Source organism: Manis javanica, chromosome 12 (assembly GCF_040802235.1).
Source record: "Manis javanica isolate MJ-LG chromosome 12, MJ_LKY, whole genome shotgun sequence".
NCBI classification, from domain to species: domain Eukaryota; kingdom Metazoa; phylum Chordata; class Mammalia; order Pholidota; family Manidae; genus Manis; species Manis javanica.
The window spans coordinates 58,961,641-58,976,157 of record NC_133167.1 but is presented as its reverse complement, the minus strand read 5'-3'; the positions used below and the strand labels follow the sequence as shown (position 1 = coordinate 58,976,157).

General features: G+C 32.9%; 1 protein-coding gene across 3 annotated transcripts in view; it reads right to left on the bottom strand.

The window, feature by feature from the left end:
* Positions 1-1,199: 1,199 nt before the first annotated feature.
* Positions 1,200-14,517, bottom strand: part of ATF2 (activating transcription factor 2) — a 99,722-nt gene continuing 86,404 nt past the window's right edge. For 2 of the 3 annotated variants that reach the window (XM_037020632.2, XM_037020633.2), the window contains 2 exons: positions 8,198-8,303; positions 1,200-3,735 (listed from right to left, as the gene is read on the bottom strand). In XM_037020632.2, coding sequence (XP_036876527.1) covers positions 3,509-3,735; positions 8,198-8,303 — 333 coding nt within the window. In that variant the 3' untranslated portion in view covers positions 1,200-3,508. Of the gene's footprint in view, positions 3,736-8,197; positions 8,304-14,517 lie in introns of those variants that run through there. The other variant, XR_012123687.1, reaches the window with a different exon arrangement.

Genomic DNA, 14,517 nt, shown 5'->3' with positions numbered 1-14,517 from the left:
CCTTAAAAAATAGCCATGTGATTCTTTGAATCTTTTCAGATTGGTCCAATCTGAGAAGAAGACTGAAATGTCATTTAACTTGCTCTCCAGCAAAACTGGTATGTCTGTTTCTGGTACTTACTAGGTCTAACATAATATACAATATATTTACTTTGTTAATTTTGTTTACCCAAACCTCCCCTTCCACCTTTGTTAGAATGTGACAAAGGCAGAGAATTTTGTGTTGTGGCTATTGGTGTATTCCAAGTGCTTATAACAATGACTGATACCCTTAGTAGCACTCACAACATGCACTGAATAAAAACTGACAGGAGACGAGGTCAATGATGTAATAGGCTGGGGATGGGGAAAAGGTCACCTTGGAAGCCACGGTAAGGACTCCAGCTCTGAGTACAAAGAAGAGTCACTCCAGGATTAGGGGCAGAGGAATGCTGTCACCTGACTTCTGTTTGAAAAGCATCACTCTAGTTCTTCTGAGGGGCTGTAGTAGGCATGGGGGAAGCAAGGAGATAGGCAGATACAGTAATCTGGGTGAAGAATGATAAGGCACAGGTCAGGGAGATAATAATGGAAACAGTGGAAGTGACTGAATTCTGGTTTATTTTGAAGGTAGCAAACAGCATTTCCTGGAATAGGCTGGATGTTGAGAAAAGAGGAATCATGGATGGAAATAGTGGAAGTGACTGAATTCTGGTTTATTTTGAAGGTAGCAAACAGCATTTCCTGGAATAGGCTGGATGTTGAGAAAAGGGGAATCATGGGTGACAAGATTCTTCTGGCTTCAGCAACTGGAAGAATGGAATTGTCATCAAGTGATTTGTAAAAGATTGTGAGAGAAGTATGTTTGTGGGTAGGGTGGGGCAAGATAGAGTTGCATTAGGACATGTTTTGTTGAGCAGCCACCAAGAGACCCCAAAGGCCATTGGGTATGTGTGTGGCTGAATGTGATGGCATGTCTGGTGCTGGGGACATAAATTATAAAGGTTCATTGCGTAAGAATGGGGTTTAAAGAGAATGCAGAAAAGAGGAACAAGGCCTATGTACTCTGCAGTTAAAAGGTCTTTGAGAAGGAATGAACTGTATCACAGAAACATAAAGACTATCAGGTTCTTCTCAGGTAATAAATGCCCTGAAAGAAAGAGCATTATCAGATAATGTTACTTTCTGACAGATAGCTAAGAACAAGCAAATTACGAACATAATTTAAAGATAGAATTTATTCTCTGATGGTTTACTCATGCAAACTGCACATAAAAGAAAACAGTACAGTTTGTGTAACATTGCAAATATAAGGACTCAAAATGCTAGGTACAGAAGTAGTGTGACATCCTGAAAGTCAAAATGGAATTTGTTTATACAACTAATAATAATTTTTATTTGCTGAGTACAGACCGATTTACAATGAAAGTTTTGCTAACCTTAGTAAGCTCATTAACCGTTTACATGACTTCTTACATCTATGTAGTTTTATTTTACAGTTGCAAGAATTCTTGTTACCAAAAACTTTAACTTGCATAAATAATAAAATAAAAATGCACTGAAGGACTTAGGAGAGTGAAAAATTGAGGCTTTTTCTAACTCATCCAAGCTACAATAAAAAATAGCCTTCTTGCAGAATCCATGTTTTGTGCCTTTGAGATCAACTCCTTAGCATAACTATGGCAAAATCATGATTAGACATTGATCACTTTAAAATTATAAAATCTGTTAAAAAAATTTAGAAGAATTATCAACTAAAATGCTCCCATTTTTAATAAGCCGGACAATAAAATTCCTATTATCTTCATACTTAAAAGTCCTGAAATGTCATTTGTATAATTGAGTATTTCCCAGTTTGGAACTTAGGCAGGTGGGATATTTCCTTGAATTATCAAGGATATTCCATATAGGTTTTTAAAATGCCAGTCTCATTATATGATGGCACTGAGACTTAAGCAAATAGTATAGTACAGATGCAGAACAAACTGCACAACTTATTATAAATGCATTACAGATATTTACATAATGGAATCCTGCTTGAATGCCCGAAGTTGATACTGGGTAGGGCTCATAGCTATTTTACAAAGTTGTCTTACACACACACGTACTACTTTTTAATTTTTAACAATTTAGTCTATTTTAAAATATTGTACTGTATTCTGAACATACCTGCAGAATAAAAATAGGTAATGGCACATTAGAAAAATCAGTGTCCCACAGATAATTGGATAGTGAGAAAAGTATACCTACAATCTTCTCATCAGAAACAAACTACATCATGGAATGTTAGTTATCCAAGCCTGCACAGTAATGACATTTTAAATTGCAATCATCTATTGGCCAGCATCACACTGAAGGCATCGTTAAACATTCAAGCAAAGACTGCTGGCATAAACTATTGAAAAGATACACACACACACACACACACACACACACACATTCTCTCTCTCTCATTCACTCTTGCTTCCCACATTATAATTATATTGTTCTAAAGATAGATACTGATTTTTTCCCACGAGAAACATTATCAAAATTTGCTACTAAAAGATGACAGTGCTTTCACAATAAGTACAAGTTAGCTTGCAAGTACAAGACAATGGGGGTAAACAGTCTTAAATTTTATAAGTAGTAATTTTTAGACTTTTCTGGCAACCACACCATACTTGACTATGCATAAACCTCAGTTCGTAACCTGAAATCTGCAAAAAAACCCCACAAAAAACAAAAATCCTAATTAAAAAAATTATTAGATATCTGATTAACCCTGTCATACATTGTATCACTTCCTACTTTTTTAGCTTCAAACATAGGGTTGAAAATACTGAATTTAAGAATTGAAAAATAGTCATTTTTGAAATAACAAAGCATTCCAAAATCTGTGTCTACTGAAAGGAAGAAAATGCACTATTAGTAATGATCTTGATTTAGTTGATAAGAGTGTGCATAAAAGCACTGTATGTCTTTTACCATGTTTCACTCTAAAAATGTTCTCTCGTTCTTCCTTTTGCATAATGTGCAAAATAAAAGGCAAAAAAATTAAAAGCAAATTTCTATCTTTCTCTTGCTAGTGCTTTATGACCTTGTTTACATTACAAAGCCAATAGGGACTAAGCAGAACTTTGGTATAAATGATAACAATACTATCATCACAGTTGAGGGTTAAGAGGTGGTTAAAAGAAATGGAAGTGGGAAGAGATTCAGTAACACCCCCATTTATTAAAACACCACCAAATTAAACGTGAAATAAACTACAATGAATCATAATACAATTTACACAGCGAGCACAGAAAAATTAATAAATCTAACAGTATTTATAAAAAAAGCAAAATCAGTCTTTTTCCAGAGACTAAAAGCTGTTGTTCAGTCTGATCATCAATTGCTGTTATACCAACTTTAGAGCCAAATTTGATTTCAAGTAAAAAAAAATTTACGACCACAGATTTCGCATAAATGGAAACCAGTCTTTCCTTGATTTCCCTTTGAAGTCACTAATGAGTATCTAAAACTGCTGCACTGCAGGCTTTTTTAATCAGCTTCCTGAGGGCTGTGCCTGGGAGCCAGGAGCCATGACAATCTGTGAAAGTGCGGGCTCGGAACTCTGGTCCGCCATCTGGGTGAGGACTGAGGTGGCTACAGCTTCCGCCTTGGAGGTTGTACTGACGCCATTGGATGTGCTCACCGAACTGTGCTGTATCGCTTCAGCATGTGGACTACTTGGCACTGACAGGTCTTCTGAACTATCATCTTTATCAGCAGCTGAGTGAGAAAAAGAAAAATTACTCAGTTTCTTAAAATATCTGTAAGAATGTATCAGTAGGTTCAGTCAATACACAGAGTAAAAGTTAGAAGGTATCTGACAAAATTATTTAGGTAAGTTGCAGTACTTGAAAGATGGCTGTTAAGTCGCCAAGTAGACAATTTTACCTGTGACGGGTCAAATGAACACATCTGGGTGCCCAGTGCCTCGTGAATAGAGCTGAAGAAATATTTGCTTAATTAGTGTTAAGAAAATGTGGTAGGAATTTGGGAAATAGCCTCTTACAGATGTAATCAAACATGTACCAAGTAACACATTTAACAAAACAAGTCTGTTTGCCTACATGCCATTCTTATTAAAACACAAAAATGTTCATAACCACATGCTTAAACAGAATGAATTCTTACATTTACACTCTATCTTTCAAATTATTCCCTCTGCATTCTCCAGAACTATATTTATTCTGTCTGCTGACTTTCCATCTACTACAGCAATGGATGATTACAACACCTGATTCTAATGATGCATACACATGAGAATGAGCAATATTTAGAATCCAAATGCCACCAGCTTTTATAGTCACATGAATTAATTGGAATTCAACTATAACTTCACATAAAACTCTAGACACTGCAATTCAAAATATACCCAGGAAGGGCATTCTAAATATTTATGAAAATAAACCTATTTTTAGGCCTGAACAATTAATCTCTTACATCTTTCTCATTTTAACAGAATAAAATTCAGTAATTTATTAAGAAATGTGATATGTACAACACATACAAATAGTTATATTGTATGTAAGTTACAAGACCAAGTGATAAAACGAACACCTGTGACCCCAGCCCAAACTTAAGAGAACACTGCCAATAACACTGATGCTTCCTGGAGGTTCCCCTTCTCACCAAAGGTAATCACCATTCTGATACTTCTTCAAACCATTCCCTTTTTTCTTTGAAGTTTAACCAACCAGGTATGTATCCCCTAACAATACTGTTTAGCTGTATTTTTGAACATTCCAAAAACAGTATCACACCGGATGGATTCTTTTGTACCTTGCTTTTTTCACTGTGTATTAAAATAATTTTTATTTAGTGTTCAGAAGTGACAATAAGCAGGCTTCTATTAAATCTGAGAATGCATGCTGGCCTGCTTACTGATGGCTGGGTGCCCATTCTGAAAGTCAGTTATTAAAAGATTGCAGACCCTATGAAGCAGGACTTCTAGCATGATTTGTAATGAAGAAGATGGAGGGGGAGGAATTTGGCAAGCATGACTTTCATTAAAATAAAATGAGTTTTTAGAGTTTTCTGGAATACAGTAGTTCATACAGAATTTTGACACATTTGCCTCAAAGCCACGCATTTTTGAAAAGCAGGTTTTAAAATAATGAGATAGAATCCCATATTCTTTATAAATCTGCTCTAAATGCAAAACCACATCCCTGGAAAAAATCTGACCTCAAGATAAAATTTAAAAATTATAATTGGTAATCCTCTTAAAATTATATAAAGCAGAAAGGATACTGTTTTGATCAAGCAATAATGAAATGTTATAAAATATTTATAATTCAGTTAAATAGCCAATATAATAGCTACATTGTCAAGGGAAGGAGAATATTGCAGTGATAGTTGAAGTGTAGGGAATGCTAAAAGGTCCTCTTTATTTCACTGCTTTTCTTCAACAGGAAAACAAACTGACCTTTTTCTCAATGTTAAGTTCTAGGGATACACCAGTTTTCAAAACTAAAGAGAAGATTTGTGATATTTATCAGAAAATGTTAGGTATATATTGGAGGCAGTGACTAAACAAAACTGAATTTTAAGGGACGAGTGCTTATCTTCAGACTTTCACAATTCAGTAAAGCAAATCTCTGGGCTACACAAAGACTCAGGTACTCACTTATAAACTCTATACATAAAATACTTTTATAGTATGACATATCTGCAACTATGTCCCCTTCTAGAGATAAGGGGTGGAAAACTATAATTACAAGCACTAGAAATACACAAGAGATCATCTTACTGCCCTCAAAGAGCCATTTTCAACCCTACTTAAGCTCAAAGAAAACAACTGTTTGACAACTCTGTCTAAAGTTCTTTACCTATGTTCATACATATTTTCCTTATTAAAAATATAAACTCTCAGTTACATTTAGGGCCCAAGAAGCTTTCCTGCCCAGTTACAGAAACAATTATAATACAATATTATGTCCAAAGACCTAGAAAATATGAATTAACAGCAATAAGCTAACTTGTGATTTATTCAAGGAACTCAAACATTAAAAATGTATTCATATTTTCATTCATGTTTTATGGACTATTTATTAGAATGTTAACATGACTAACTGTCATGGTTTTCCCATGACTGAGGGGTTTCTAGGGTGCCGGACTTTCAGAGTTAATACCAAGACCCTATGATTGTGTGACTTTATACTGTCACCTTTACCTGAAAGATTTGATATTCCTTAATTTCTAATAAACCTTAGTTTTCTTTGACAAATATTTTGTAAGAGTAGTAGTATAGCTCACCACCATTAGCAATTACTGTGCGCTACATCAACATGATGAATACTGTGTGGGTCTGAATTTCCCCACATTTCTTAAGGTTTAAATATTCACTTAGTCAATGTACATATTTACCTTGACTATTATACACAGGAAGTCACATTTTTTCTCCAAAGACTTCAAATTTGAAAGTAGAAATTACTTTAAAATTTCTACCAAATTCAGTATTCTCCCAAAAGCTGAAGAGAACTAATTTTATGCTAGAACTATAGTTCACTTTAGTCAATTTGGTTAGATGACTAGACAGGAAAAAAGGCAGAAAATAGTTCCAAAAGCTGAAAATATCTGATTTCCTGCATTCTCACAATCTAGTATAATATATACTCACTAAAAACATATTAATCTAGACTTTCAGTCAGTTTATTTAAAGGTATAGTACATAAATCCATGTACCTATACACACATACAAAATCTTTATGAAAAATTGCTTAAATTTTTAAATTGGCTTGTGTTTGCTGAGCACACACTGCCTGGATAATAGAAAGATGTTGTGATTATCCAATAAATTACTAAGATTTAAAAAACTGCAGATAATTTTTAATTGAATGCAATTTTAGAGTTAATTTTCCATAACCATTTGTATATTTCTTTTTTAACTATCAAAATTCAAGAGAGCTGTCTTGTTAAGAAAATCACATATGCATAACACTGAACTCGGTAGCTTCTATAGGAAATTATGTTGTTAAGTCAGATGGGAGCCATAATGGCCTCATCCCTGCAGCGATCATTGTTAATACAAACCCCAAACATATTTCTATATGGTTCCAATTTACTCCACAATGTGTTTCACCATCCTGTGAAAATGACTAGATATAAAAGGACTGAGATTTATTTGTTCAAAAGTGACAAAAATCAATGTTCTAAGTATATATGGCAATAGAGAGTTGCTAAATCTACTGAATCTTTTAAATTAAAAAATATTGCCCATTCTGATGAAATGCTTACAATGACTACAAGTAAAGATGGTGGCCATTAAGTTTTATCGTTAGCACCTGAGGAACTGTTTGCATACAAAACAAAATGTTCCTTTCTTTTGAATTACTGACACTGGCAAATTAAAATGAAGTGGATACATATGGTTGAAACAATCTCCACATTTACAAATATCCTGAAATATCACTAAATCATAAAAATGAAAGCTGTGGGTTATATATTATGAATGTTGCCTAACACATTCCCAGCTCTGTTATTTGTTATAAATTTGTAGACAATGGACAAAATTGGCCATTTATTCAAGAGTAACAGCTGGTTCCAACATTGTGCATCTTATCAAAACAGGACATTACAAGAAGAAAAAAGCACAATTAACCTCTAAAATGCTGAAAACAAAAGAAACTCATTTTTGGGAAAAACATTTCAGAGTAAACATCCAGACAATTTAAATACAGTTCTAATTTAGCATTTTTACACCTAAAAGACTCTAGTATAAAGAAAGGTTCACAACATTTAAAAAACTGCACAATGGTGATATCTAAGAACCATAGAATCTGATACTGTAAATGGATAATACATATTAAGTGAAGACAGTTGATTGAAAAAAACATTACTGAATATAGGCTAGAAAAATATTAGTGTTTCACCCCATCAATCTACAAACTGTTACTCTGGGAAGATAAAATATTATCAGTACTTACAGGATATTTTAAACTATTAGCTAGCCAATTTTGTTGATGTATAATAATCCCTAGAAAAAAGCTAGAAATGGGAAAATTCAACAATTCTCTATATTCTAAGAAGTATAATACTCCCTATTTCACAATAACCTTGTAGAAGTTCCAGAATTTAATATTAAATATTAGAACTGCAGTCTCTGTTTTCTTAATGGTAGCTTGGTTCATTCTGGCAGTATTTCACTGATGCAGCCTGAGGCTATAGGTAATGGACCATTACTCACTATGATAGCCAGATTTCTTCTGCATGGCGGTTACAGGGCAATCTTTATGAGCCAGAAGAAGCTGTTTCAGCTGTGCCACTTCATTTCTCAGCAGGGTGACTTCACTCTGGAGAAGAAACAACTTAAGTACCTTGCCAGCATCAGACTAAACCTTTCTTACTGTTTAAAACAAATGAAGATTAAGATGGTAAAACTCAGACATCTTTAACACAGTACTGCAGAATAAAATATACTGCTTAAATATATTTAACCACCAGTATACATCAATTTTTATATTTTAACATTTTACAAAAACTACAGCTTCTATAAAAATTTAAGTAAGGTAATACAACTGGATAGCATATTTCCAAGTTTTTATATTACCATTTGCCTTGGGACTATTTATATATCATAGGTTACCTGTTGAAGTTATTTTTTATGTTTAAAAAATGATAAATATCAGGGGAGTCAGGATAAATTATTACTCACTTTTTTCACTCAAAAATGAAAAATTTATCCTGGAAACTCAATTAATCATGTTTCTCGTTTTCTAGAAACTAGGAGAAATAACCAAAGAATCATGGATACCCAAAATGCACTGGACAAGGAACCAATGAAAGTCGATGTAATATCTAAAAGGCTTAGTTGCCTTTGACATAGGCAATCTGTACATACCTAAATTTAAATCTGATAAATCAATGGTGATTTGTCCTACTCCTTATTACAGAATGAACACTTCAGCCTTTGTTTTGGGTGCATTAATCTGGTAGATTCTATGTAAAAGATCCAAATTGAGAGAGTCCAATTAATTCCTTTGGGCCACCCCCAAACATTAAAGACATGTAAATTAGTGATAATTACAAATAATTGAGTTACAAATAATATGAATTTAATAAATTGGTAATATTAAAAAAATCTTAATTTATGAATACCTTCTGCATATTTGGACTTACAACCTTAACCAGATTTCACCACTGAACCCAAAATTAAATGAAGAAATACTGCAAACCAGGTACACATAAAAACTCAGATACTTCATTTTCCATCCTTCAGTCTCTTAACCAGAAGGCTGGAATGTAAAATAATTTGGCAGATTAGACTCACTAGGTCCCTTAAGTGATCAATGACAGAAACATAAAAATCTTAAGAGTACAATTTAGGCAATCTAAAGGCCAATCTATTGGGCCAAATAGTTCTTAACACCCCAATAACAACAAACTGTGACACTGTATTAAAGCACAGGAACAAAAATTGATGCTCACAGGAATTTTGAACCATTAATAAAAAGGTTAAATTATGTTTAGAATACTGTATTTGATTCAAGAATGGATGTAAAGTGATCAAAGTACAAAAGGGAAAATTTTAAAGTTTTGCTTTAAAAAAATAAGCTGTTATTTATAACTCATCTCTATAGAACACTGCAGTCATTAGTGTCACTAATTATACCACTAATTATAACTCTTTATTAATGACACTGTTGATGACAAATCATGTTATGAATAATGCAATATATATTATCCAAAAAAGTTTCTCATATCAACTTTATTTTGACTCATGTCTACAGGTTTCTCTCAATTTCTGTAGTATGAAATAGGACTAGATATATATTTTTAGTCAAGAATACACAATCTTTTATAATCTGACACTTGTGACCACCCTTTCACATTAGTATGAACCTATGGAATAATCAATATTTAATCATTTTGACTTATAAAAATAAGCTTGGTATGGCCAGCTAAATATGGTATTTGTTGTCTCTACCTAGAATACCTTTCCTTTTTGCCTTGCTATTTCACTCATCTTTAAGAGTCAACTCAGTACAGTGTAAATTTGTATAGGAAAAGATGTTGCGTTTCCATTTCTGTACTCCCACAGCCATACACAGTGTGTATTTACGTAGTACTAATCACAGGATTGTAATTTCTGGTTCACTTGTCACCTCAACCAGATTGGGAATTTCTTAAGGGCAGGGATTACCCTACTCTTTGTATTCAAGTACGGCACATGGCCTGGCAGAGACTATTTATTTTAAAATAAAATAAAATGATTGTTTTAAAGAAGACATTGTAACTATGTGTGGGGGTAAAAAATATCAAAAAAGGTAAAATGAAATACTCAAATAATAATAAAACCGGTCAGAGATCCTTTTTTCATTATTTATGCCAATAACTTCACCAACATACCTACATTAATTTTCTCAGTCATGAAATGAAAATCGACATATTTACAGCATCATCTCAATTACAGAATTAAAAAAAATAAAAAATGCATTCTCTCCTGTAAATTCTATATAGACAGTCATCATAAACCTATAAATCTATATACAGTCATCATGAAACAAAATGCTGTATTAGATAAAATTCCTGAAGGATGTTATGAGGTGAATATCTGATAGAATAGCTGATTTAAATAATTCTGAGGATTAACAATTAAAATATTCCTATGCACTCAAAATTAGTTAAATAAATATATATATTCAAAATCTGTTTTTAAAAAGGTAGGTTTGAAACTGATGAATGGAAAATCAGTTTCTGTATTTCAAATTTAACAGTTGGTGGGATTAGGACTATTCATCTAATTAACTACCTGGCCCATTAACAAATCAACAAATGTGAAGATGCCACTAGCTAACAATAAGTAGTAAACACTAAGGACTGAAGAAGTAAGGCATGGGAGTCCTTATGTAATGTCCTTGTAAGTAACCCAACTTACATCGTGTTAACTGAATTGTTAACTGAATTTTAATTGGAATTACACTTAACAGAGCAAACAACTGAAAGGACCAAGAGGAGAGGAAATTGAAAACTTCTGAACATTTAAATATAATTTTCATATACTTAAAAGATATAATATACACCAGTATGTTGCTCTTTATCCAAAATTCAAATAATTGAAATTTTTTGTATCTTAAAGGACAGAAATGGTAAGAAAAAGAAATACCAGCAGGTTCAAGGTATGCTCAATACAAATTCAGTCCCATCTTTTACATCATCTGATCTAAGTTTTACAATAAAAGATTTTCCTAATGATGATGGTGAAAGCTCAGGAGTGATTTTTGACTGAAAGGTCAAATTAATAATTTGTATTACTTTTCTATCCTAATATTTGATTCTTTAAATGCTGCTATCAGCACTAAACTGAAAGCAGCAAATGGGACACGGTTACTAGCAAGGAAATAGGAGCAAGAGAAATCCTGCAGAGCAAACACGGTTGTGCTGATTAGGAATGAGTGGACTGAGCCTTGAAGGAAGTGGATGTAGTTGAGCTGTGGAGTCAGAAGTGTAAAGCATGTGCAACTTAAACAGGGGCTGATCAACTTAAACAGGGGCTGAAAATGGGAGGCTTATACAGGTAAAAGTTTTATGACTGAGTGAGGCAGAAAAGGTTAAAGCCCAGCAGGTTTTAAGTCATTATGTAAAGGTAGTAAAATTCGACAAATTATTCCAGACATTGAAGGACTGGAGTCTCATACCTGTATGTACATGGTAAAGGACTTAAACATAAAGACAAGCAGGACTGTACTAAAAATACTTAGGTAAAATGGTTGCATACACCATGACTTTAATTCTGAAATTTTTCTGTGGAGAACAGAAGACAGACTCAGAAAGGCCTACATACATATAATGAAAAGATGCCTGAAAATTCTGGAGACCTTAGAATGAAAAAAAAAAAAGTGGTCACACATGCACAAACACTATCTATATAAATAAATATATAAATATTATATTGGATAATTATTACTGTTATTTGGATTACTTTCGACTGGATTTTAATTGGATTCAGCCTCTAAGGCCCATCTGGTAGTATTACTACTATTTGTTAGTACGTATATTTGCAGAGTTAATCATCTTCCTCTTCGTGGGTCATTTTGAAGATGTGAAATAAGGGACATGAAAACATTCTGAAAACATAAAAGTCCCATTTAAATGTGAGCAATTATTGATATTGATTTTTTTCATCTAAGTAAAACATAATTGGAAGATAAAGCAGATAGTGAAAAATATTATTCTGGTTTAAAACAAAATGTAAATTATTTTGGCATTATTTGTATCATTGCTCCACTCTGTAGCTACCCAAAGGTTAATCACATACTAATAATGAACAAATAATTTTTTTACAGTTTATCTGAAGCAGATTAAGACTGATGAGATTGCCAATTAATCAAATTTTTCATGGATATCCAGCCATAAACTGATGACCAGGTATTCCATAAATTTGTGATCTTTGACTTCCTAGCTCAATTATTCCCAATAATTAAAGAAATAATACTGGATAATTTCTCCTTTGGGGAATTTCTCATTGCTAAAGATACTTCATGTTTAGTCTACCAAAAATCCATGATTAAGTAAGTATCAAGATTCCCATCACACAGTTCCAAGGGTTGTCATGGATGCAAAACCTTACACTTGAGAACAAAATAGTTCTTTATGTCTACAACAACAGAAAAAAAAATGACAAGGTTCTTAATATTTTGGAAATACTTCACAAAATAAATGGAATGGCTCTTCTATTCTCATACTTTACTGCTTGTTTCATGTCTGTCTCCTCTGCTGGGCCACAAATTCTGTAAGTGTAATTTTTCACTTTTTCTCATTATCTCCTGTGTCTAATAATTTTCCCTGCACAACAGATGCTTAAGACAAAATGAGTAATAAATAAGTAGAATTTGCATATTGTTGTTATAATACACTTTTCTATACCCTTTCTCATTTGATCTTCAGAATAGTACTTTATGAGTCTGACAGACAGTGAAGTAAAGGCTCAGAAGGATTTTTAGCAAAGCCTAGTAAAAAGAAGTACTAGGTCTCAAATTCACGAGTTAAGGTGACATCATTATTAACCTTTCTCGCTCTAGAACACAGTTAAAAATTCAGGGGAAAAAAAGGAAGACCATTATATCACAGAATACTATTTTTTTTTCAGGAAGTATAAAACAAACAGGTATTGTATAGTTGCTATTCCTTTTTTATTTCAAGTGATACATACTGAAATAAAATATTTTTTAGGTCTGGGAAAAAAAGATTTGATCCTATTCCCTTTAAGTCAATGGACAATACACAAAACGTTTTCCGTGTCATTAACTTATGAGTTAAAACTCTTCATGTATCCACCTACCAAACAATGCTTCTATTATTAATTTATTGAGCTTCCACTCCACACACATTTTGCAATACCTAAGTTTTAAGGCAAAATCCACAATAAATCTCCAAGTTTTATCCACAAGCCATTGTTATTGAGCTACTGTTAGCAGTAGTTTTTGGTTATAAAGGAAACATGATGAAATTGTAAACTGAAAACTGAACTTCAAAATGAGTATAAATGAAAGACAAACCCATAAAGAGGTTAAAATCGTTTCAAGTAAAATACAACAAAATCATATATTACCTCTAAAACTATAATTATGTATAACCAACTATATCCAATTCTTGGGTTAGTTACCACAAATGTCTCTAACATAATTTGATGGAAAATTGCCGTTTTAGCAACAATTATAGAAAGCTAAAATATAACTGAGCACTAAGGCTGAATAATTAATATTTTCTTGAAAACCTAATATATATTTGGTAAAAATATGAAGTCTCACCTCACTCATTAAACCTTTTATTTTGTATAATACATAAACAACCACAGGTCATCCCTGCCCACCACACCCATCAGCTAAGCCTGTATGTCACGTGATGATTAAGGAAATGTAGAACTGATGAATGTTTTCACATAAAGTAGAGTTTAATTATTTCTTTGACATTCAATTTTCTTCACAAGTCATTCTGTTCTTCACAGTTAATAGTTTTGCTGCTGGCAGAATGAAAGAATCCCCCACCACCACCCCCTGATCTACTATAAGCATGTTAACTCTTCACACTGAAAACTAGAATCTGTCACTTACTTTTTAAGAACGGATTTTATTTGACAAATACTTAATAACAATAACAAATTAAAATTGTACATCTACCTGAAACAACAGAAAGTCACAACTGAGGTATCCTTTCTTCCCAAACCATCCGTGCTTCCCAATATCCTCCTTTTCACCACTGCTACATCCTGGTACATGTCATTCCTAAAATTTTACCTACATTTAGGAGTTCATTTCTATACCAATTTCCACAACTACACTTACACATTTATCCATCTACATATAAAATTTTTCTTAATCAAAAAGAATTATGCTATATGTTCTAGTATGCAACTTTTTTTTTTTAGTCATTTGTTGAGGTAAAATACCTATAATATAAAATTAAACATTTTATCTGGGTGAATGTTGAAACCACAATGTTACTCATGTGGAACCTTCATAAGATTGTATATCAATACCTTAATTAAGAAAAAATTAACCATTTTAA